Here is a 24,569-nt window from a genome sequence, read left to right on the forward strand (position 1 = left end):
GTCTGATTTACTCCATACCACACTGAGATGAAAATGTGATGGGAACAGATGTCTGTGTATTTTCTTTGTGGCTGCTATAAAAGCGTTTGACGATGAGGGAAGCGGTTTAATTTGCTGCTGGCATCTCATAGCTTTCTTATCTTAATGCCTCACTGATGAAATGTAAGATAGATGGGGCAAACACACACGACTAAGCTATTAAATTCATGGTTACAAATGACTGTGTCTTCCCGCTTGGCATTTTAATGTCTGCTACTCAGCTTGTAAACAATAAACAAAACGTTCCTTGTGGGTGGGCATTCAAACATTTGACCTTGACAAGTTTACACATGAACCTGTCACCATAAATCATATATAGACCTCACTAGCAGTAAAATATGTAAAAAATGAAATGGATAAATCATATCTTAGATGCTTTCAGAATTATATGCCTCTTTTTACTTTAGTTCAAATATTTGTCAAAAGATAGCAATAAAAATAAAAATGTTTCTTCAATTTACACAACATAATAAAATATCTATTATTGTAATGGGGTGGAACTGAAATTTCTGGTTCCAGTTAATTCTGGCTTTGTTTGTTGAGCATTGTTGGTATGAACAACCATATAAATCTTACCTTACTTTAATAAATGAGGTAAAATTGTGTAAACCTGAATGTTAAATGCAGAGCATAATAAAAAAACAAAAAAAACAATAACGCACCACAATGACGCTCATTTGATTTTATAGACTTTTGCTGAGGTAGATAAAATCAGCTTCACACGCAAGTGTCGGTTGATCACCGATCTCCCAAAATAAAGAAAATTGGTGCCAATAAATTGGCTGGCCAGTAAATCGGTGCACCCCTAATTAGCATGCATGTTTTCAAAATGGAGAGAACTTTTGTAACGTCAAGTTTATTTGTATTACACATTTTAGCAACAAGGCAGTTCAAAGTGCTTTACATCATAAAAACATCATACAGCTGCCAACTATGAAGCAATCAATAAACATTATGGCATTTGTCAAATGCAATCATCAAAATCATCAAGCAATTGCTTAATGTTCCAATTACTACTAACCTAGCTCTAAACAAGTGGGGATTTACCCTTAATTTGAAGAATTTCAGTATTTCAGCTGTTATTGCAGTTTTCTGGAAGATTGTTCCAGATTAGTGGAGCATAGAAACTCAATGCTGATCTTTCATGTTGCTTCTGGTTCTGGGGATGCAGAGTGGACCAGGACCAGAAGACCTGAGTGGTCCGGAAGGTTGATACAATGACAACATATCTTTAATGTATTTTGGTACTAAACCATTCAGTGATTTATAAACTAACAGAGGTATTTTCAAGTCTATTTATTCTCAGAGCTACTGAGCCATAATTGGAAGAAAGCTCCAGCAGAGCTCGGCTCAGGTGAGTAGCTCAATGTGGTGGATATACAGCAGAAGACCTCATTTTTATATAATATCCTTACTAGAGTCCACATTCCTACAGTCTATATAAAATTCTATAATTTTACATATTTTGCCAAATTTGTGCATTTCTGAAGTGTGCCCAATTTTTCATAAACGTTTAAATTTTTGCTTAATTTTTTATCAATATGATAGAATGAGCAGTGTTCTTTTCCCTCTTATGGAATCAGTGCACCTTTAATTAGCATGCATGTATTCAAAGTGAAGAGGATAATCTAACCCTCTTATGATTTGATTCTAATTCTAACTGAATATGAGCTAAATGTTTCATATTTTAGAAACCTAAAACTGATGCATGGTGTACTTTCATTTTTCCATGACTATTGGTACCTTCAAGTAGAGCTGCTCTGTCATCTTTGTCTCAGTATGTATTTCAAACTATGGCATTTATAAACACAATGAAAGACTAAAATGAGTGGGAGTTGTTGGAAGACCAGTTTAGTGGATCATTATAATTTTATATGACTCTGTAATATTAAGTACAATTAATTTGATACTCTTTACACTTACTTACTCTGGTGTATCAGAGGAATGTGGTCCAAGAAGTCAAAGAATTATGGTTAGTGTGATCCCATCACACTATGTCTCCTAGTTATGAGCTTTATCACCCTTATATGTATGTCATAACCTGCTTGCATGCCATAAAGTGGAAAAGTCTGCCTCTAAACCCTGGGGGAATGCTTGGCATTCCTGAGTTATGGGAGAAAGGGCTCTCCATGTCAGCTAGGTCAAGGCCTCCTGCTAAATGAGCTGTGTCTGACCTGTAATTGCAGAGAGTGGAAGGATTTAACACAATGATGTGCCAGTGAATCCATCACACCACCTGGACAGCAAATTATATGCACTGTGTCTTAGTGAGATATTCCCAAAATGTGTTTGTTTTCAATCTGGAGACATGACCTAATGTCATATAAAAGCAAACACAAGAGCTTGCCTCTATTTTATTTGAGCAGTGCGTTTTATACAAGGTGCTGGCTGATTTAAAATATAGCCTTCAGTGCTGATTATACTGTTTCTCTTGTGTTTCCTAAAGCATGCATGCAAACTGTTAAAATATACTAAGTCCACAGCAAAACACTTCCATGGTCAAAGATTCAACCTGAGAGGTTGATCTTGTCAATGATTTATTAAAAGGACCTTTAAATGCTGGAACATCTGCTCAGTTTCTGTTAGTTAGAAAAAAACGTTGCCAGATATATCCGGTTCAGCATAATGGGTTGGTTGAAGGCTTGAATGCTGTGGCTCCGTTTATGACATTTATGACATCTCAACGAGAGAGTTATTTATTTTACTCAGCCAGAGACATACAGGAAATGTCTCACTGAAACATTTTTTCCTTCTTACACCAGTCACTACTGCATTTAATTATTTTGTCGCTGAGCTGGGGAAGTTTTAAAATTAACTTAATAATTTTTAAAGACTGAATCCTTAAGAATGGGCTTTTTCTTGACCATGAAATGATTCAATTAGCTTCTTGTTTATTTAAAAATAGCCACCAGGTGTGCAAGTCAAATTTATGATCTCATTTTGTGTTGGTATTGTGACACAGTGGTGATTTAGTGCTTTTCAAGTGGTTTTGGGACATGAACTACTGCATATTTGTAAATTGTGACTGTTTATTTTTGAGTTTCAGATCATGGCACGGTTTGCTAAATATATAAATATGTATATTTTTTATCATACAATACCCCTTGTTTAGCATGCTCATTTCATATTTACTTTTTAGCTACTTCATTTGACTGTTCAAGATTTTAATTAATTATTTTGAGCTGCACAATTTTATGATTGTGAGCTACACAATTGTGTCAATTGACACATTGTGAGGTATCAATTGGACTGACATTACTTTGTCTAGGTTTTAGCAGCCTGAACTTGGGATTCACTTTTTTTATGCTTGGGGAATGTGGTGCAGTAAGTTGTTGTTTGTAACCAGGAAAACCCACATTGCGTCTTATCAGTATGTATATTTTCCTGTATATCAAGCGGAAAGGATTCTTTGCGACGCAACAGAAACAGTGCTGGAGGAAATAAAATTGTACATTTTTGGATGGTGGGTCCATATTAATGTTTTTCAATGATGTGACTCCCTTGAGTCAAACATATTCCCAAATTTATATCTAATATTGGACTATTCCCAATTTATTTCTAAAACCAAGCCTTATGACTCAGACCACACAAACTTTGGTACTTGAGATTCTTCTTAATTGCTAATAAAACTGAACCATTCTCTCATTGAGTAACTAATATACTTAGATTAGAAAAAGCTGATGGTATGATCATGTGGATATAAAAAAAAATACACAAGTCAATGAGGTGATTCTAGAAACAAATTCTGAGATATCATTCAACGGAACAGCTATAAAACTACACATAAACAAGATGCCAGGCCTTCTAAATGACTGGTAACATCAGTCTTTGTAAGAAAGTCCATCAGCTTCATAATAACAAACACATTATCACAGTAAATCAAGGGAATTGTTTTTTGGTTTTGTAATAGGCTATGTCACATTTAAAAGTGAACAACAGTGGACTATCTTTTAGCAACTACAAATTTGTCTCAAATAAAAGACTTTCACAACTGGCCTCTTTCCATAGAACGAGGCCAGTTTTATCTATAGCTTTATGAATGTAATTTCTATAAACACCAAAGCATAAATTCTCTTTATGTTTTTTTTTATCTAGATAAAAGTTGTACTTAAAAAAAGGTAACATATTTTGAGATCTGAAGTGAAACTAAATTCATTTTGTAAAGCCCAAAAGAGAGCGAGTCCTGGGGTTGGAGTGGAGCATGGGGGGTTTGAAGTGGATAGAAAGGGTCAAAGCCATCTGTCATTGCATTTAGCTACAGGACCACCAATGTTCTTGGAAGTGCAAGCTTTGAAAACAAATCGTACTTTAACAAAATGTATTAAGAGAGAGGTAACAATATGTTCTGGTTTTCATAAATGAAAACGTTTTTATTTCTTATTTAGGGCATGCAGACAATGCTCCAATCATATGCAAGTGTTCAGCTTGCACTAAAAAGACAGACATTGGGTAATTTAAAACTCTCATGTTGAAAAGAACAAGAGCTCTTGCTGTTTAATAGGTTAATTTGCAGAACCTAAAAGTTTAACCTGTCAAAGAAGTGTTACTTTTTTTATCCTGAAAAGTCAAAAGGATTTTAAATAATTGGTAACAAATGCAACGATTACCAGAGGTCTCCAGATGGTTGTGTGCTTTGTTGTTGTTGTTGTTGCTTTATAAAGGAATTTGCAAAATTTACACATTTTATTACTTCCATGTGCCAAATTATATTGTTTACTTGTTGGTATTTGCCAAAGCCAACAAAAAATATGTACTGCAGTAATTTTCTCCTCCGTTCTATGGCTAAAAGGAAAGACTTGAGGATCAAAGTACATGAGCAGTGGTTGGTTATTGGGTTTCATCAGCTGATGAAATGGGGGTTAGGGATTCACGCAGACTCATGACGGGATGACCCAGACTTGCGAACTGGTATTACCTCAGGAAGCTCTGTCACAGCTGTTAACCCCAACTTATTTGTCATGCTCTTTTATTACTCCTCCTCTATGATCCAATTAGCTCAATTCCTGATATGCTTCACCTAGTCTTTTCACAAGAGATCGCTAATTATTTATTAATGATCATTTTAATTGTAGGCTTCACTTATTTGGTGATTTGTACAGCATATTGATAGTTCATATTCACAGTAGCTTTATAGAACAGGAAATTATTTTTTAAATAAAATGCTTTAATTTAGAAGCAGTCACTCATTTTTTTTACCTCTCTTATTCAACATTTTTCCAATTAATCCTTTAACTTTCAATTAGTTTTGTTCAAATCTGTATTTTTCTTATACATGGACAAAATCTGGATTGAATAGACATTTTCTACATTTAAAATTTCATTGACACTAAAGTGTAACACATAGGATTGTAAATACATTGTGCTCTCAGGATGAGACCACAAATTGAAACAAAATAAAACATTGAGCTTTGAAACTAATACTCCTCATTCTTTATTGTCACAAATAAACATTCCCAAAATCCCAAACTGTGTTTTGAGCATTTATAAAAAACATCCTTATCCTTGCAGGGTTGTAAGGGAGGCTGGTGCCTATCTCCAGGGGAACACAGAGACAAACAGGACAAACAACCATGCACGCATAAGAAGAATTTAGTCATGTTTTTGGCCTGAGAACCCAGGACTGTTGCCTTTCTGCACTTTTCGCTGCAAGGCAACAGTGCTACCAACTGCAACCCCGTGCAGCCTGTTTTGGTTAGATGTTTGATGTTAAACATCTGCATTTATTAATCTGCACAAGTTACCTGGAATGGGAAACAAACACAATTTTGGATTACCATAGTGCAAATGAGGTCTTGCAACAAAAACGTCCTGAGTTCTACTCCATGCTTTCCTGTTTGGAGTTTGAAAGTTCTCCAGCTGCATGCATGAATTCTTTACAAGTACTCTGGCATCCTCCGTCTGTCCAAAAGCACGCATTTTGGGATAACTGGCCACTCTAATTTTCCATTAGTATTAAGCACATATAGGAAGTGGATGTAATCAGGTTTAAAGTTGTTTAACCAGTATTATTTGGCCCTTAGTAACGGTATAAACTTTTGAAGTTTTAATTATTTGACTGATGCATTAGGCTTTAGATGGGAGTCATATTTTGTATTGTGTATCAATATGTGATAAGTAACAGTTTACAAATACAAGCTACTTGTTACAAACTTATCGTAGAATAACTTTGCCTCAAAATCCACATCCTACATAATTACCCTCTAAAATAACTCATATTGTTTATTTTTTCATTGTAAGCTGTTATGATTGCATGTTTTTGTTTGCTTGTTTTACCAAAAGAAAGTAGAAGGGGTTTAAATTTCCAGTGATCTACACCCAGCGTTTAATACTGGGTGTAGATCCAGTGATGCACGGTGCCTCACAAGCCTGGATTCAAACCATTTACTATGTGCTGTCAGAACCCTTAAGTTGTATTTTGACAACATTCTGCCTTGTAAAACAGAAGTCCCATTCTATCCTTTAACCTAAATGCTAGCAGTAATTGTAGAATGTTTGAATATAATCATGCTGTAGATCAACATTTACGTTACACATGTTCACTGTGCTATTTATATACAGTATTTGATAGTGTAAATCAAGTCGGGAGTGCCAAGTGCAGACATGGCAGAAACTTGTTCTGTAATCTTCTGTACATATAAATCTGTGTTCACAAGTAGTTCTTATGTGCACAATGTGGAAACCATCTTAGAAATCTGAGCACGCAACCAAAGCTCTGAAGGGAACACATTCATCCATACAATCATATGGGATTAATTTGTTTCCCTCTAAATTACTTTAGCTTTATCTACACAGCTTCCTTTAATCTGATGTGTTTTCCACTGAAGTTGCGCAGTTTCACTTTACACTGGAACAAAAATAAAAATAGCTCCAAGATGTTTGACAGTTGTAAACTCACATGGTACTGAAGTCTCTGTTGGACCTTTCTTTGACAAGACGTTTTAAATACTTAAAGAAATTACAAAACCTGGATGTTTACTTAAAACTGAATGAGAAACCATTTTTGGTTATATTTTAACATCTTTATTGTTAGACCTGAGGATCCCATAAGGAGACTAGAATTCCCCTTTATTGTATGCTATCATACTTTACTGCCTTTTTTAAAATTTGTGAGTGAATGTCATGTCCCTCTTTTACACTGAAACTTTGCAAAATTAAATATACTATATTCTTCAAAGGAGGCTTCTTGTATATTTACATTATAAAACCACTGAGGTTTTTTGTTTCCATTACTGAAGGGGGTGTTTAAGCCCACATACATGGCCACAGGGCAACTGTTTGATGGTTACCAAATGTATTTACATCAATGTGGTCAACAGTCTCAGACAAACTGATGTATAGACTAAATGTTTTAGTGATGGGTGCTGAATTATTTCTACCTAGAAAATGACACATTCATTCACTTTGATGGGATATTTGGACATTTATTTTCTGTACTGGTTTAAAATTTTTATTTGTTATTTACGAACTGCTGGGTAAAGCTGACAGTGGTTTTAACATTTTAGTATTAAAAGTATATAGAATTTTAATTTTATATATATATATATATATATTTCACTTCTCTTTTCCATCTTATCCTATATTTATTCGAGGCCAAAACTTCTTCAAAACTCAGTTTGTCCTTATTGGCTGCAACGAATGAATTGATCACTATCCACTCTATTCTTGATGGCGTTGCTGTAGTATTGGTGGTGTTGCCAACTTCTGGTATGATAGCGGTAACAGCAATATAATATTTTTGTTTTGGTTTATCATTGCATGTAGCAAGCTGTATTTTCAACGTAAATTATTTGCTACTTAGCAGTTTTGTCTGTTGCACTAACACCATGGAGATGTCACTGAAAAGCCCAGGCACATTCATTAGATGAGATTTAACTTGTGGCTTTAGCAGGTGCCTCCACCCAAAATGAAACTGTATTGTTCCTGTGATCAATTAATTTTTTTCAGTTCTGAAAAGACGATGAGTCAAAATAAGTGCGGCATTCAACTTGTAGGCGACCACAGAAAAAAAATATATATATATTTCCTTCTAAAAAATCCTTATCCAACATTATGCTTGAGCTGCAAATGACCAAGAGGGAATAAAAGTTGGTTTCTGAAAAGGACAAACAGTGTTGTTAAGTCCAGATTAGTGAAGATTTTAGAAAAAATTAGAATGGTTGTTAGGTACTTTTGTAACAAACATCCTGGTTTTTCTATCCCTGGCCACTGGAGTAAAACTGGTTGAGAGGTTTGTCTGCTTTCATTCGTTAAAAATGGATAATCACAGAATCAACTCCTTGAAATAAAATGGATTATTTTAACAGTACCTGCCATATAAAATTAATTTAGATTTTCCCAATGGGGTATTTAATATTTTAGAAAATGACATTAAAAAAAGCACACATTTGGCAACCAATTATCAAGTAAAGTTTTTCCTAAGTCTATATATTCATTTGTGAAAATGTTATGCATATGTTGCATTACAATGCTAGAGCTTGTAATTTTTATGACTATTAAATTTTAAAACTTTGACCCAATTTTTTTATCATTTTTGGCAAAAGTTCTTATGAGACACTGTGAAGGATCTTAGGAGCCACATGTAGCTTCAGAGCTGCATTTTGTGGGTATGGGTAATCAGAGAACATTTCTTAAGGCCATTCTCATATTGGAAAGTTGAAAGTGCAGTTATGTTTATCTTCTTACTTTTAAGGAGTATAAGTTGATATATGTAAATATTTCATATTTGGAACCATGTGCTAGATAGTCCCTTTCAAAAACAGTCTGATGCATGAACTGGACCAGAATTCCACAATTTCAGAAAGGCATGAGGCAAGGAGGCCCCGTAAGTCGACTTGGAGCTGCTGTATGTGACATGTCAAGTGATATAGTGACAGCCCCAGAATGACTGACTAATATAATAGTTACCAAACATTACTTTTTAAGGGCTTAACGTAGAGATGATAAACCAATAAACACCAGTGACTTCTAAGCGTAGTAATAAACAAAACAAAAAAACAGTGAATTGGGCCTGACACCACAAAGTCTCTGGACCAATATTGGGAGGTGTCCCACTCTGTTCTTACTGTAAGTATTGTCTTATTTACCAAATATAAAACAGTTGTGATTTGGAAATGAAATAAATATATCTATATAGCAAACAAGTTCTGTATGCTGTGAATTCATACATAGAGGCCATTCATGAAGGGGTGGGGGGGAACTATAAAACATTAATTCCTGACATCTATTAGAATGATTAATGATGTGTAATGTATAGAAACTGTAGTAGAATGCAAGGTAACCATTACCTCAATTAAAGACATTTTTGGCATGTTATGGTTTGGCAAAAATACATCGGAGTAATAGTCACTTTATTGTAGTGTGTAGTACAAGGATCTCACACATGGTGGTTTTTACAAGACAGTCAAAATTATTAGGGAAAGGTGTGCAAATTGTCTTGACACTGAGACATCAACAAGCAGTAACCAGGATTGAGAAGTGGTTAGTAAAATATTTCCTTTATCTTGCAATCAAACGTAAAAACAAGCTGTCATTGTCTATCTTAATGATGAAAAATCTAAGGAAGTAAGTAATGTTTTTTCTCTTGGTTTTGTTAAAAATAACCCATTATAAAGGCACACTACATACTAAGTGTGATTAATAAGATTCCCCTCACTTCTTGTGTTCAGCTGTGACGGTGAAGCACTGTAAACAACTGGAAAACTCATATCTAAACATGGCATTTGAACATCTGGGTACATCAATTTCATTACGAGAATATAAACGCATTTCCCACTAAAGGCCAAAGAAAGCTTATTAGCTGAATGGAAGATAGATTTGATTCTGATAAAAACCAAAAAATAGACATTCAAAACATGTTTATAATGCACTAAAATATCTTGATTGAAACAAAAGCAATAGAAAAATGCCGGATGAACATGCAGATCAAACGACATGTGGCAGAGGAGGATCACCTGACACAGAGCCATTCTCAAACATGGAAATACTTGAAGGATAATTACTGGCTGCTTGTTTTGAGAACATAAGAAATGACCCATTACTGACTATGTCACAGATTTTAATAAATGAAAAACAGCTGGGATTTCTGTGTCAAGATTTGAAACTAGTTCCAACAGAACAGTATGGGAGTACGAGAAATATATTTACCGGTAATCTGTCATGGCAAATATAGCTTGGTAACTTCTTTTTCAGGTTATAAATATGAAGTTCACATTTAAAGCTTTGCCATCTCAAAGTCCATCCATCCATCCATTTTCTGTTCACCCTTGTCCCTAATGGGGTCGGGAGGGTTGCTGGTGCCTATCTCCAGCTACGTTCCGGGCGGGAGGCGGGGTACACCCTGGACAGGTCGCCAGTCTGTCGCAGGGCCCATCTCAAAGTGAAGATTTATTTTTCATATACATGTTTAATATAAACAAAAACACAGTTAAAAAATATTTTAAATAGCCTAAAGTACATTGAAAATAACGGTTATTTTCACTATGTTTTAATGAGCATTCCAAGCAGCAGACAATAACATAAACTGACTGATGCAACACCTGCTTGTTGTACACAAACTACATCAATTAGGTTAGCCAGGAGGTATTCCAAAACAGCTTTGACCTTTGTGTGACCTGGCTACATTGTGATGTTAAAAGAAACCACTTTTTTTTTTCCATGAAGAGCATTTCACCCTTATAAAAGGAGTAGAAATGAGTCAAGAAAGTAAATCAAAAAGTGTGTGTGGGCTCCTCTAATAACATCTGAAAGTTTGTCTTCTGCCCAGGAGAGGAAGGAAGCTGAGTGCAGACATGCATCACTTTAAAGAAAACATAATATAAGATTCACCCTGCTGAGAGGAGTTCTGTTACAGCTGTGTGGGGTACATTTTCCCAGCATGGGGTGAAGCCAACAGACGGACTGGGAAACATTCGCATTTTTCTCTAGAAATAGACGTGCGTGACATAGCTTCTCATTGTCCCAAGAAGCACTGTAATTGGCATATCCTACCATACCACAGGTCTTTGAAAGTGTTTAAATGGATATAAGTGTTTCTTCTTCACATTTTCTATCCTTCAAGTTCAATTTTACTAAAATTATTTAAATCAGTTGTACAAATCATTTAGAACAAAATAATGTAATATTTTTATTATGAAAATAGTAGTAACTTAATAACTACACTTGTCAAGTATTGTAATTTTAAAGTGAATAGGATGTTGAACTAGTGTATAGAAGTGCACTAATGCTGTGCTGTACAATAGTAAAATGTTACTACTTCAAAAAAAAAGAAAAGCAGTAACTGGGCTATTGTTCAATAAAATCACAAACCATATAAAATGTTGAGTTTTTTGTTTGTTCAATGTAGAGTATTTATTTGAGAGCTTAAATGTTTTAAGCTTATGTAAAAAAAATTAAAGAACCCAGAACTTTTCTGTAAATTTCAATTATAGTATTGAGTATTTTTCAGGAGTGCATTAAGAATCCATGGTATCATGATGTTAACATAAAATAGAACAAAGAACAGATGGGAATACTAACTCTCCAAGGACCTACTTTACATTACTTCAACAGACAAAGTTCTCCTTTGAGTAATTTGTAACTTTAAAGACGCAGATGCATTTTTCTTTATTCTGATGTACAGTTTCATTCATTCCATCATATTTTTCTATTTAAAATAGAAGAAAATGTATGCCAATGACCGGTCACATTGTTTATGGCTAAATCTTAGGATTTCTGTTTAAATACTCACAACTCCTGTCTCAGCTCGTGACCCATACAGTGTCACTCAAACTATCCCAATGTTCCCTATCTGTTCCCACAGAAATGTCAAAGCTGTTTTATGTGTTTTCAGAACTTTGTTGCCAGTGAAGGCAGAAACTACTGCCAGCCTTGGCACTTGGGGTTTACCTGGCCCTACGTGCTTCCACTTCACATTTAACTTTTGTTCTTTAAGGAAAGCCATCCAAAAAAGCAGGCATGTTCTTTCTCTAAAGGAGTAAGATTTTGATGCCTCTTCAGACGGCACTCAGTGGTGTCCATCTCCACAAAAATAATGCGAGACACATTTTTGAAGACAAAACATTTTAAATCAAGTCAAGATGTTTAGATTTTTTTTTTCACTCATCAGAACAGCAGTGGATTCACCAAAGTGATCATTATCATATTTTTATTTGTCCAGGATCCACAGCTGGTGTTCTTTTATCTTCATCTCTAGCACAGTCTGCATGTCTCTGTTACTGCCTTTGAATATGTATTCATTGTGCTATGTTTCGCATAAGATATAAAAATCTGTCAAAAATAATTATTCCCCAGGGGACTGTTTTATCCTGGATCAGGTGTGTATTTGTCTTGGCTTCAAACTCACTGCTTTCAATAAGACCTTTATTTCGGTTGCTGCTGAAGAGATTTAGTTAAATTCCTCATGCTTTTTTATTTTTATTTCTTGGTTACTGCAATTAGACACGCAATAAAATAAGTGGAAAATGAGAGAGGACCATTGAGAATCTATGCACAACGAGTGTTTAGACCAAGAGTCGTTATCTCTAGGATCAAATATAAGTAGTTAATAACCTCTCCTCCTCCTCCTCCTCATTCAGTGACTGTAGGAGGAGTAGAGACACTCCCCAACTTACCACTCACTGGCCTACAGGCATTTGAGACATGTTAACATTTAAGTAAGAAACGAGAGGAAGAGAGAGAGAGAAAGTCGCTCAGAGTGTAGAGATCCTCAGAGCTTGAATCAGTAGCTCTGGCCTGTCAACAGGTGGCAGAGGCAGAGATTTGGTGAGTGACCTTCAGACTTTCAAAGAAAAGAGACAGAAGATAAAGGAGGGGCAAATTTAACAAATCATAAAACGGTAAGACAGCAGGATTTAAAATGAGCATTTCTTGTATTTAAACTGTTCAAAATTGGATCATTTTTTTATTATGTGCAGTTTGGTGTAAAGTTGTGATCACTTAAAAAGGTACATTTGCAGATTTTGCACATTTCTGATATTTATTTTACAGAATCTATTTGCAAACTGCTTTGTCTGTGTGAAATATTTAATTTATAAAATGCATTGGCAGAACTTTTTGAAGACATTTACCTCGGCCTTTTACTTAATCCCTTTACCGCTACTTATGTACAACGCTGCTCATTTCAAACTGTTTCAATGATTAGTCCACACCTTAGGGAGCTATTTAAATGTTATTAATAGCGTCTCAATGTGTTTCTGATTTTGCTTGGTGGGAATGACAGCACTACCTTCCTGTAAATCTCAATCAGTGATAAACATTAATAAACTCCAGTACATTTTGGAATTTGACGTACTGCAAAAAGCAATACAGACAATATTTAGTATTAAGATTAGAATAGTTAATTTCACATCAAGGTGAGCCGAGTAGCTTTCAAATGAGATTACAGGTCTATATTTATGTCTCCTATTATTAATTAAATAGCTCCAATATATTGTAGACAATCAAGGTTTCTGTGTGAACAAAGCTGCTAGCAATAATTTTCCCATCATGATAAAAAACAAATTTAACACAATAACTTTTGGCTGGCGGGATAGATGTCCTTAACGGGCTGTTGATCTGGTAGATTTACTATTTAATGCTACTGTACTGGCTCATGCGAAACAGAGGAACGCTCTTAAAACGAGCTACAGATGTAGGCCCTCAGCTGTGCAGAATGATGTAGAGGAGGAGGAAGCTAAGAGAGAACGACGAACTCAGAGGAAAAACTCACAATCCGGAGTTGATGGCTCATAAAAAGTGTTGTCATGGAAATGTCTAAACTCTTTTTCTTTGTCTTCACTGACTGAAAGATTAGAAACACCCTTTATTTTTGAAACATAAGTATATCTCCATTGTCATCACAAATGTTAAGCTATGAACTACATTATTGACTTATTATTACCTTTCAGTGGTTTTAATGACGGTACTACTGAGGCAATAAAGTTACCATAGTTGAAAATAAGGTCCTGTTCGAGGTCTTCTTGTGGTCTGTGTGGTAACAGACGGCAGACGGGATCATGAAGATGTGAGCTCCACTCACACACGATAATTGCTCTGAGCTGCATTTGATCAGTTTACTTTCCATGTTTTGTCAGCAATTTGCAGATTGGAAAGGAAAGGAAAAGAGTGAGCAAGGAAAGGAAAGGCATATAAAGGAAAGGAAATGGAAAGAGCAGATAATTCTTCTATTATATTTCTCTGTCTGTTTCCATGACACTTTCTTGTAAAAATAAAAGTCCATGCCACTGAACCTTTTACATATTATTTCACAATAAAACTACAAACTTTAATCATGTTTGAAACAATAATCTGAAAAGTGGGGTGTACATTTGTATGCAGTCCCTTTACTCTGTTAACCCTAAATAAAAGTTATTGAAAACTACCAATATCACTAAAATACTGTAAAATGTATCTAGATAGTTATATACAGTAGAGTTAGATATTTAAATTATGGTATGGTTCTAAAAGAAAATCACAAGCTCTGAATATTTTACACAGTGCTGTTGAATTCATCATAAAAATGAAAAGAGGATGCAAAAACTACAAACCTAACAAGAGTTGGGTTATGCTGGGGATTAAAAATCAGTCAAGATTCCCATGGTAACTCTGGAGGAGATGCAGAGATTCAGCTCCTCTAGCTCAGATGGAATAGTCTGTTAGCAGAGCAGTTCTTATTTTTATCTTTTTCTCTGTGTTTTTCTTTTTGTCTTTTTAATGCAGTGTCCCTATGAAATACAATAAAATTTGTGAATATACATGTAGAATACAGTAAAGGAGTGTCAATTCGTTTTCAAAAGTCAAGGAATTCTCTGACGCTTTGTGGGCTCCTGTTCATTAAAATATTACTCTCAGGGCTTTTCTTCCTCTGGTCCTTTGAGCTGTGAATGTCTACTTTCACATACTGTGCACCCATGGACCCAGTCCCTGTTCTGTCCTTATTAAAGAACATGTGTTTTCAACAAACATTTTTACAGGCCAATAACGACACATTGATTAGAGGTGTAGAAATTACTATCAGGAAGGAATCTTTAACAGGAATTTTAGACATGCTGAATTTTACTTTGTTTATATTGAAAGCCAGTTTTAAATGCAGTCAAAGTGAGCTTTGTTCTGACAAAAAGCCACATTGTTTCCCTGCTGTCTTCTCCAGTCTCAGAATGACAGCATTTTCTTTGCATTAACAATATTTCAGACCTTGAAATCAAACATGTTTAATATGTTTATGTTGCCGGTCCGTTGGAGTGCATCCAACGAATCCAGAAACTGTGTGAAAACATTTTGAACCACTTTGGGTCATGACGGACTATTTATGCAACTGTGCACTGCTTTCTTGTTCTACTTGGTGTACAGACAGAGATTTCATTTATTTATATTGTTGCTAATTGCATCATCAGTTGCATTCACCAATGATTCTCTAGCTGGAATTTGGTGCTTTGCTTTCTTTAAACCTCTTGTAAGAATAGCAAAAATATACATATTTTCTCCCCATTTTTCCTCAAATATATTAACAAGAAATCTTGAATTCCAGTAACGTTTTACAGTTTAATGAGCAGAGGTTTTTTTCTGTATATATCATGTTACCCTCAGACAAAAATGTAAATAAAGTTTTGTTTATATAGATATAGTGATACTGTCAGGATGTTAATAATTCTTTGCATATTTGTCAACTATATACTCTTTTCATACACTGGATGTCCTTAACAGTTATAAATGACTCGCTTATCATTCTTTGTCTTTATTTAGCCCAGAAAATATGTTAGAAGCATGGCTCTTGCAACCCGCACTTCCTCTCCAAATTTGACTGACACAGACATTGAAATTCAAACTTCTTGTGGGTGGGGGTGTTAATTTATTTTCCATGTTACTCATAATCAGGTTTGAGGACTATTTTTCCATTTCATCTTCCTTCAGTCTTTACATCCATCTCAGCACTGAGTGCCACACATTTCCTCTCTCCACTCATGCCTTCATACGTCTCCCCTTTCTGTCATTTTCTGTCAGTTGCACCCTTTTGCTTTATGCACATATAGTCAAAGTGCTATGTTCTCTAAGAGAAACAAGAAAAGGGTCTGAAAATAAATAAAACCTCAACAGGGAGCAGCAAACATGGCCACTGAGGCTCTTTGTCTGGCAGAGCTTTGAACTGCGCTATTCTGTCTATCATCTGGCTACTGTCTGCTGATTAACTTGAATGTCCTTACTCTCTTTTTTTTCCACATTCTAATTTTTAAACATTGCTAAAATTTGGCATTTGATCAAAACAATTTGACATATTTCATAGGTGGAATTTTGTGGACAGTTTATAAGTCTGAAAATAACCCAAAATGGTCAACAAAATATTGTTTTGAACTCATGTTTATACAAATCTATTTATCTTCCATCAAAAAGGTAAATCACCATAATTAAGATTCATATGCAAACGGAGGAAAACAACTTGTGTCCAGTTTTCAGGAAAGTGGCATACTGTAAGATTTCTTTAGACCCTCGTGAAGAGGGTTTGCCCCAACTCATGTAATGATAGTGAATGAAAGATGGGTTGAATTTATGTCCAGTTGTTGACATTTTTATAATCTGGCCAAAGATATGCCTGTATTAAATCCTATTATACACTTACTTCTCATCTCATTTCAAACTTTTCCAGATGTTCTCCCAACCTATACGCAGGAAGCTTTGTTTAGACAACTGGGTTTTCTGAATAAGGAGTTTGATCTTTTCAATAACTTTATTTAAAATTAATCGATGTTATCAAGATTTTACAGTAAGTCAAATTGAAACCTGAAATTAAGGAGGTTTTTTTTTTCTTTACCCCTACGCCTCTATACAAATAATTTAATTGCGCCTGCAGTTTTATAGACTTACTCTGCAGCATTCAGCCATTATTTAATTTTAACTAAAGAAACACTTTATCCCATATATATATGTAGCTTCTATTTGACAACCAATGCACATTTATTACTCATCTGTCCTCCAACAACATCTGTTGGAAGCGTGTTTCTTCTAGACCACACAAGCTCAATACAGAAGTCTCCACCAGTTTAAAACTTTTTTTTTCTACCAGAAGGTTAAATACAGACCAAAACCCAAAATAACCTTCTGAAGATTTTAAAAGGTGCACTCCTTTTAAACCATGTTATTTGGGTTTTTTGGGGGGAAGCCGCTACAAGGTTTCATGTTAACATGACATCACTGTCATTACATGTAATGACATCATTAGAAGAGCTTCTGCCCTTTCTGCAGCTTTGCAAATGCCTGAACAAGCAAATTTCATACTTCAACCCAAAATAATCTCTGGCTAAGTGATGACTGCTCATATTCTGATGCTTTTTAATGTGGAGGGGGTGCATCAGCACATACAAAACCCACTCATGCGCAATGACTTCATGGCTCAAATTTCCTGAGATTAAATAAACAGCTGTTCGCCCTACTGAGTATACTAGAGTTTATGATTTGTTTTTTAAATAGATGTCCTTTCCTGACTCGAGTTTGAACTCTGAAAACAATTTAAGAAAACCTAATTCAAACTCAAGATTCAGGGTTCTGGTCCAGTGAAGCATGAATACAAATATCTCCATTTTCTTGTGAGCTGTTCCACATTTGGTAGGCTATTCCAGTGATATCATTTGAAGAAAACAAATACATCAAAATTAAAAACCACTGGAATCAATTGGTTAGTAGTAGTCTATCCTGAGGTAGTTTTAATCTTCCTTTAAATGCTATAAGCTTATTAAATCAAGCCTTTTCAGAGTTGGTTTTTTGATAGTCTTACATCAATGAAGACTTAATTCAAAATAATCATTCTTCTTTTAGTGCGTTTTGTTTAATTTTGTTTGAGTAAACAAAACACATCTTTTCCGGGTGACCTGGAAAGGTGTAGGTAGGGTAGACTCTGTTTGAAGGGTAGTAAAGGCACAGTGTAGTGATTGCCCTCACGCCGAAATGAGATTTTCCTAATTTGCTTTCAGTCCAACAACATTTGATTGACCATGGGTGTTCAGTAGGCCAGGGAATGGGTTTATTACAGTGTGATTTGGTTTAGTCCATAACTTTTGTATATTTTTTCTGGGTAAAATACAATGAACAGAAAAGCTGTGATAAATTTTAACAAGTGGAAAAGAGAACTCCTGGTACGACAAGTAGTGGAGAAGTAGAGTGACCACCCCACTCTAACATAAAAAAGGGAGAGGTTTTGCTAAAATGCAATAACAACAAAAAAGCAACTTTAACATGCATCAGCAGAAACATAACTACAATATTGTTTTATATCCTGGAACACTAAAATGACTTTTGGTGCAAAGCAAAATTTTCTCCATTTTACTATTTCATGGTGTAATGTTTTATGACACATTTTTATAGCCTGGAAATAGCTAAGCATTTTTAATCACTAGTTTTACAGTAAAAAACCAACAACAACAAAAAAACGAACTTGTACCTTCAGTCCCAGAATAAGACAAACTTGGTAAGAAAAATATGTGTGGTTATAAAAATATGTTCAAGGTGAAATAAATTTTCTGCATTTACATTTAGGCTTGAAAGTTGCTTAAGCAGTCTGTGAATACTTAATGTAATTTGTAGACACCGGAGGTCTATTTTGTGGCAGGAAAGGAAACTAAATAAGAAAAAAAAATAACACATCTTTTCTTGCAGAAATGAGCACTGGACTCCTGTGGAGGGCCCTGTGCCTGCTGATTATATTTTGCACTGTGTCACACCATGTGTGCTGCATAGACAACCAGCCAGATTCCTCTGGCACAGAACAGGGACTCACCTTCAGCCACATCTATAAGCTTGACATCCCAGGAAGTTCCAGTTGCACCGTGGAACGTCTGCCAACACACAAGACAGGTCAAACAGATGAGACAAACATAAATAAACCATGCGCATAGGCAGCTTACAACAATTACAGAAGAAATTAGAATGTAACATGCAATGTAAATACATATTTAAAGCAGTTAGATGGAACATTTTTACATTGTGCTTTAATTGGCATCAAAACCTGAAAAGTGTCATTTTTTGTAGGTCTGCAACAAGATACCATAACCAATGGAGAAAATGACATCATCTTTAAACACAACATTAGGCTGCAAACACCTAAGTGTAATTGTGAGGAATCAGAAAGCTTCAAAGACCTACTGTACAGAATCAATGGACTGGAAGAAGAAGTGACCTACCTAAAGACCCAGTGCACTCAAGGATGCTGTGGGAGAGGAAGTGTTGCAGGTAAGTATTCACAAACAATGCATTTAAGCAGCCGGAATAAGCAGTCAGCTATTCCACCTGAATTAAATGGCCATTCAACTTCAACTTTCAGTTTGAGCAAGATAAATTATAACATTCAGCTATCAACAGTGTTTTCTTCTGTCATGTATTTGCGTTAAGGTGTAGACACAAGCTGCAGTGGTCATGGTACCTACCAGCAAGACACCTGCAGCTGCCTTTGTAACACAGGATGGGAAGGCCCTGATTGCTCTGTCTCCTCCTGCCCTGATGAGTGCAACGACAATGGCCGATGTGTAGATGGGAAATGTGTATGTTATGAGGGTTACACAGGAGAAGACTGCAGCCAGCTGACATGTCCAAGTGACTGCAATGATAAGGGGGAGTGCAGGGATGGAAAATGTGTGTGTTTCCCTCATTTTACCGGTGAAGACTGCAGTACCCCGACGTGTCCTAATGACTGTAGGGACAATGGGCAGTGTGTGGATGGTCAATGTGTCTGTGAAGAAGGCTTCTATGGAGAGGATTGTTCTTTAGGTAAGGCATTTCAAATGATAAACACAAAACATGTTAAATTTCAAATGTTTTAAATACATTTCTCAAGATATCAGCAATTAGCCTGTGCTAGTACAAATACTATTATTACAAGTTATCTGCAGCCCGACATTTAGCAGTTCAGTTTCTTACAGATTAAGGCGGGCTTTTATGGACCAAAGCTGAAGACCTGTCAAATAGTCAAATTGTTTACTTAATAGTAACACCCCCTCAAAAAATTTTGGAAAAGCACATGTGAGATCAGTGCAACCCTGCTGCGCAAAGGCTAAAAAGTTTGTGGGATCCAAATGGCCTTGCATCTCATGATTGCTAGAGGGTTAAATTAAAATAAAATAATGCCAAATCCAAAACCCAATACTTTATTAAAGGGGCAGTATTATGTATTTTACAGTCACATAGTGCCATTTTATAGCATAAATAAGTAACTGTTACCTTCAGTGGTTATAAAATGCTGTTTATATATCATATATGACTTAAAAGACATTTGACTTTCCTTGAAATTAGGCTTCTATCTCTTTAAGAAACTCTTGGTTGTTCCCTTAGTAATGGTTGCACCAGTGTTTCACTGAGAAATAGCATTTATAAGGAGCTCAGCATGTGCACAGTTCCACCAGGTGTGTGCTAATTGCTGCTGATATCACTGATATTATAAACTTTATGAACATTTTATGGCGCTGCAGTATCAGTATTTCTTGAACACAGAAAAGCTGTTGGTGCAGTATGTTCGTACAGACATGCTGTACCAATATGGGTTGGTACAGCATGTCCACTCAACTATTCCCTTGATTGTAAAGCCTATGTGGCCTAAGAGCTCGTTATGGTCCACTAGAGCAGTGGTTTCCAATCATGGTCTTCAGAACTCTCTGCCTGCATGTTTTAGGTGTTTCCCTGCCTCTATAGTGACTTCAATAAACAGATAATTGCCAGACTTCTGTAGGACTTGATGGCATACTGACCAGGTAATGCATTCATTTGATTCAGGTGTGCTGGTTCAAGAAAACATCTGATTGTTTGTCCCGAGGACCTGGATTGAAAATCACTGCATTAGAGTTCTCTGCTCACAATTGCTCACAACCCAGATTTTTCTGACAGCTTTGGCTGTACATGCTGGTGACGACAATAATGGTCCCTGTCAGAAGGTGATGCCAAATACATAATGGATAACAATAACAAATGGTCATATCATCAGCAGCAATAAATCAGCAATGGCTAAGACTTTTTTAAAGAAATGCAGTGATGAGCAATTTGGTGTTTTCCCAATGTGGATAATTTATCTCACACTGACAACGAGGATACAAAAACTGCACTTATAATCTTTTCTTCTTTCCCCCAAAGGGACCATCATAAAAACTGTCTCTGAGTAGAAGGTGGTTGTGCAGCTTTGCAATAAATCATATAAACAGGGGCACATGCTCATCTGCAAGGACCAAGTGGTTGGCATACATTGGTATAGTGAGTTATGTCAAAGTCATAGCTCTCCTAACATTGACAGTTTTCTCAGGATAGTATTAGGTGAAGGTAACATTGTACATATAGACAGTGAGCTGCAGCAACAAATACAGTCTTTCACTGTGATCACCATTGTTATGGATGCAAAGCTCTTAAGAATCTTAATTCCAGTCCAAATTTGATAGATCAATAAAATAATATGCAAGGCCTATGATTGTGAAGACAAAAACACAGTTTTGAACAAAAGTTTAAAAAAAATTGGACTGCACTCCAATCCTACGAGTATTAATCAGGATACCCAGCTGACACAGGTTTTGCAGGCAGACTTTAAGTACTGCTCAAGTCCTTCCAGACCAGCAGAAAGGGAAAATCTGTTAAACTGGCAGAAATCTTGTAGCAGAGAAAAACAGACGAGGAGCAAGCAAGAATAAACGAATATAACCTGATCTCAGAATCTTTATATTTCTATCAGCTTTAGTGTTACCTGTCTAAAAAACACAGTCTCGTGACGAGTTCAGAGAATGATGCACTGTGAGGAGGAAATGAAAACAAGCTCTGTCAGGTAGCTGCTGGCAATGTCAAGTCCACCTGCATACTTTAAAAGACTGATGGGAAAACATTGAGAACACACAGAGGGAGAGAAATGGGGGGGATGATAGGAAGGACAAACGCTTCCCAAACACTGCGATCATGACTGCAGCAACCGGACTTTTGCTCAGGAGTTTTTCAATCCAGCAGAACGCATTGTCAAGAAAAAGGAATGTCATAAGGAGACATGGACTTCATACAGTTTTTCTATAAAAGATAAATACAATCCATGCTATATGAAGATACTTATACACCAATACAAGTACCTTCTTCTGACAGCACTGTACAGTACAGGTGAAATTGTGCTCCCTTGGAATGTCACTTCATTAGAAATGCCACAGCTACTGATTTTCTTTATATGTTGCAAACACTCAGGACTATTGTGGATTTAAGAGTTATTTAATACATAATTCTTCAACCCTGAAAACAAACCCAAAAGTAAACTGCACTGCCATAAAGTACTGGACCACCAGGCTGAAACTGCTTTATATCCTCTATGCATACTGGCATTCCTTACAGCAATTTACACAATGAGCAACATGAGGGTAAAACTCTTCAGTTACATCAGTAAGCAAACACAGACAGATGTCTCACACTATATTAGACATATGGTTGATTAGATGGTAAAATATATAATATTTAATACTATCTGACAGGAACATTTCTATCACAATTAAAGCATCTACAAAACAATTTCATCCCATCTGTCATGAATAGGACTCAGACTGCCAAGACTTGACTTAAACCATTATTATGGGATGGATAGTTTTAAAAATGCCATTTAACTCATAGTTGGTGTTTTATCAGAAATGTCCAGAGAAAATGAGGAAACATTTTAAAGCCAGACAGACGGGTTCCTATGTGGTCTTTGTATGGAAATGGATTTTTATCATGTTCCAAGTCTGGATTCAGTAAGGAAAAAAAAAGTTTGATTTTCAATACTGATTCTCATTCAATTACATATAAGATAACAATCAGACTTTCTGTGAAACGAATAACTTTAAGGTTTACAGTTTAAAAAGCTTAAACTTGTAAAAAGAGTAGTAAGAGACAACAAATACTAGCCTAGCTTTGGGGAGTTTTCTTTTCATGTCGTCAGACAGTTCTGTCATAAAGTTTTGTAACAAGAACTTTTAAAAGCATTTGTGATCTTTTATGTCATCAATTATAATCAATAATTCTAATTGATTTAATTTTCCAAGAAATTCTTTAAACTATTTTACAGGAGCTCCCCTTTAAGGACTAAAGCCACTGCTGGATAGGACTGCTTAATGTCTCAGACAAGACAGATGTAACAAGATACCAACAAAATGGAAAAGGGTTTCAGTGAAAATAGGTTCGAGATCTGTTGCCTCCTAGCCAGGAAAAAAATGGAAATGTTGACGAAATAACAAGTAGTTGCCAATAACGGACATGCTCCATCATCACACAAAAAATATAACAGATTACTCCTTGGATGCATTCAGAGGATAATCGAAGTATTGTATTTCATGCAGACTATGGCATAAGAAAAGTCTTTGTAAATATCATCTTTTGCATGACAAACGTCCCATATTGAAAAGCTGTTAGTGATTTTAGGTTATTGAACATTTGACTTTAAAACAAGGGGCAGTAAGAAAATATGTTGCATGAGTAATGCAAACAACATTGCAGTCAAGGTTAAAAGAAAACATGGTAATTCTTGTGTTTTGTCATGAAAGCTACTGTACCTTTAACAAGATGTACATTTGTTTAAATTTAATTCCAATGGTGCATACCTCATTCTACCAGATAACATGATCTATATTTTACAAAGATTACAACCAAATTTAAAGATTTTAGAACACTTAGAATACCTCTAAATGCCAAGCTTAATGAATATCATGGAAATTAGAGGGTGTATCTATTGTTGTGCGAGGCGCTGATTCCTTCCCATTTAACTCCCTTCACTGAGAGGTTGACAGCTAACCAGTTCTTTAGCCCATAGGTACTGAGATCCTTAAGCCTGCAGGGTATTCTCTCGAAGGACAAGCCATCCTTCAGCTGCCTTCCAGTCACACAAGGTCATGTGTTTACCATGACCCTAAGAAATGTCTTTAGGGCTTTGTTAAAGCCTCTAAACAGGAATTCTGGTGGAATTTTCCTTTAGAAGTGTTTCATTATTATTTTAAGATATACTTGCAAACAAATTAACACCAGCAGTCTGAAATTGTTTATGTAGAGACTAAGACAAATCTGATTATTCATATTACCTGGTCATTGAGTAGCATCTAAATTGGACTAGTGAATGTGCAGAAAAAACATTACAAAACAACTTTTACATGATTTTCATCTACCTGAGCCTGGACCCAGGAGTAAACGCATGTAGAAGCTCACATAAAACACAGAACAACCATTTCTCCACCTTGCTGTACACTGTACAATTGAGTACAGAAAAAAAAAAAAAAACCTTATTTAAATTTGCAGGGTACTGGTATAGATATTCAGAACACCATTCAGTGTACATTGAAGTCCTGGTCCTTAAATAAATACATTAAACTACGGCTAATGTTTTATTCATCATTTCTTTTTTTGAAATAATAATAAAAAAAACTCCTGTTAGAAAGGACTTGGGAGAACAAACACTAACTCTCTCTCTGTGACCTTAAGGTGTGTGTTTTTATGAGAATCTTAAATTAGAGCTACTTCAGGGCTGCTGGCTATTGTAGCTGTCAATCTAACAACTGGTACAATTCAACTTGCACTTCTTTCAAGCTCTCTAAAATATCTTC

At 35.7% G+C, this 24,569-nt stretch overlaps 1 protein-coding gene across 7 annotated transcripts in view; it reads left to right on the top strand.

Annotated features, from left to right (window-relative positions):
- tnn (tenascin N) overlaps positions 1-24,569 on the top strand; it is a 55,089-nt gene that overhangs the window by 4,412 nt on the left and 26,108 nt on the right. For 3 of the 7 annotated variants that reach the window (XM_028021375.1, XM_028021378.1, XM_028021377.1), the window contains exons 1-4: positions 12,690-12,872; positions 18,658-18,855; positions 19,030-19,230; positions 19,390-19,764. In XM_028021375.1, coding sequence (XP_027877176.1) covers positions 18,660-18,855; positions 19,030-19,230; positions 19,390-19,764 — 772 coding nt within the window. In that variant the 5' untranslated portion in view covers positions 12,690-12,872; positions 18,658-18,659. Of the gene's footprint in view, positions 1-12,689; positions 12,873-18,657; positions 18,856-19,029; positions 19,231-19,389; positions 19,765-24,569 lie in introns of those variants that run through there. The other 4 variants (XM_028021381.1, XM_028021380.1, XM_028021382.1 and 1 more) reach the window with 3 other exon arrangements.

This window comes from Xiphophorus couchianus, chromosome 6 (assembly GCF_001444195.1).
Source record: "Xiphophorus couchianus chromosome 6, X_couchianus-1.0, whole genome shotgun sequence".
Taxonomy (NCBI): domain Eukaryota; kingdom Metazoa; phylum Chordata; class Actinopteri; order Cyprinodontiformes; family Poeciliidae; genus Xiphophorus; species Xiphophorus couchianus.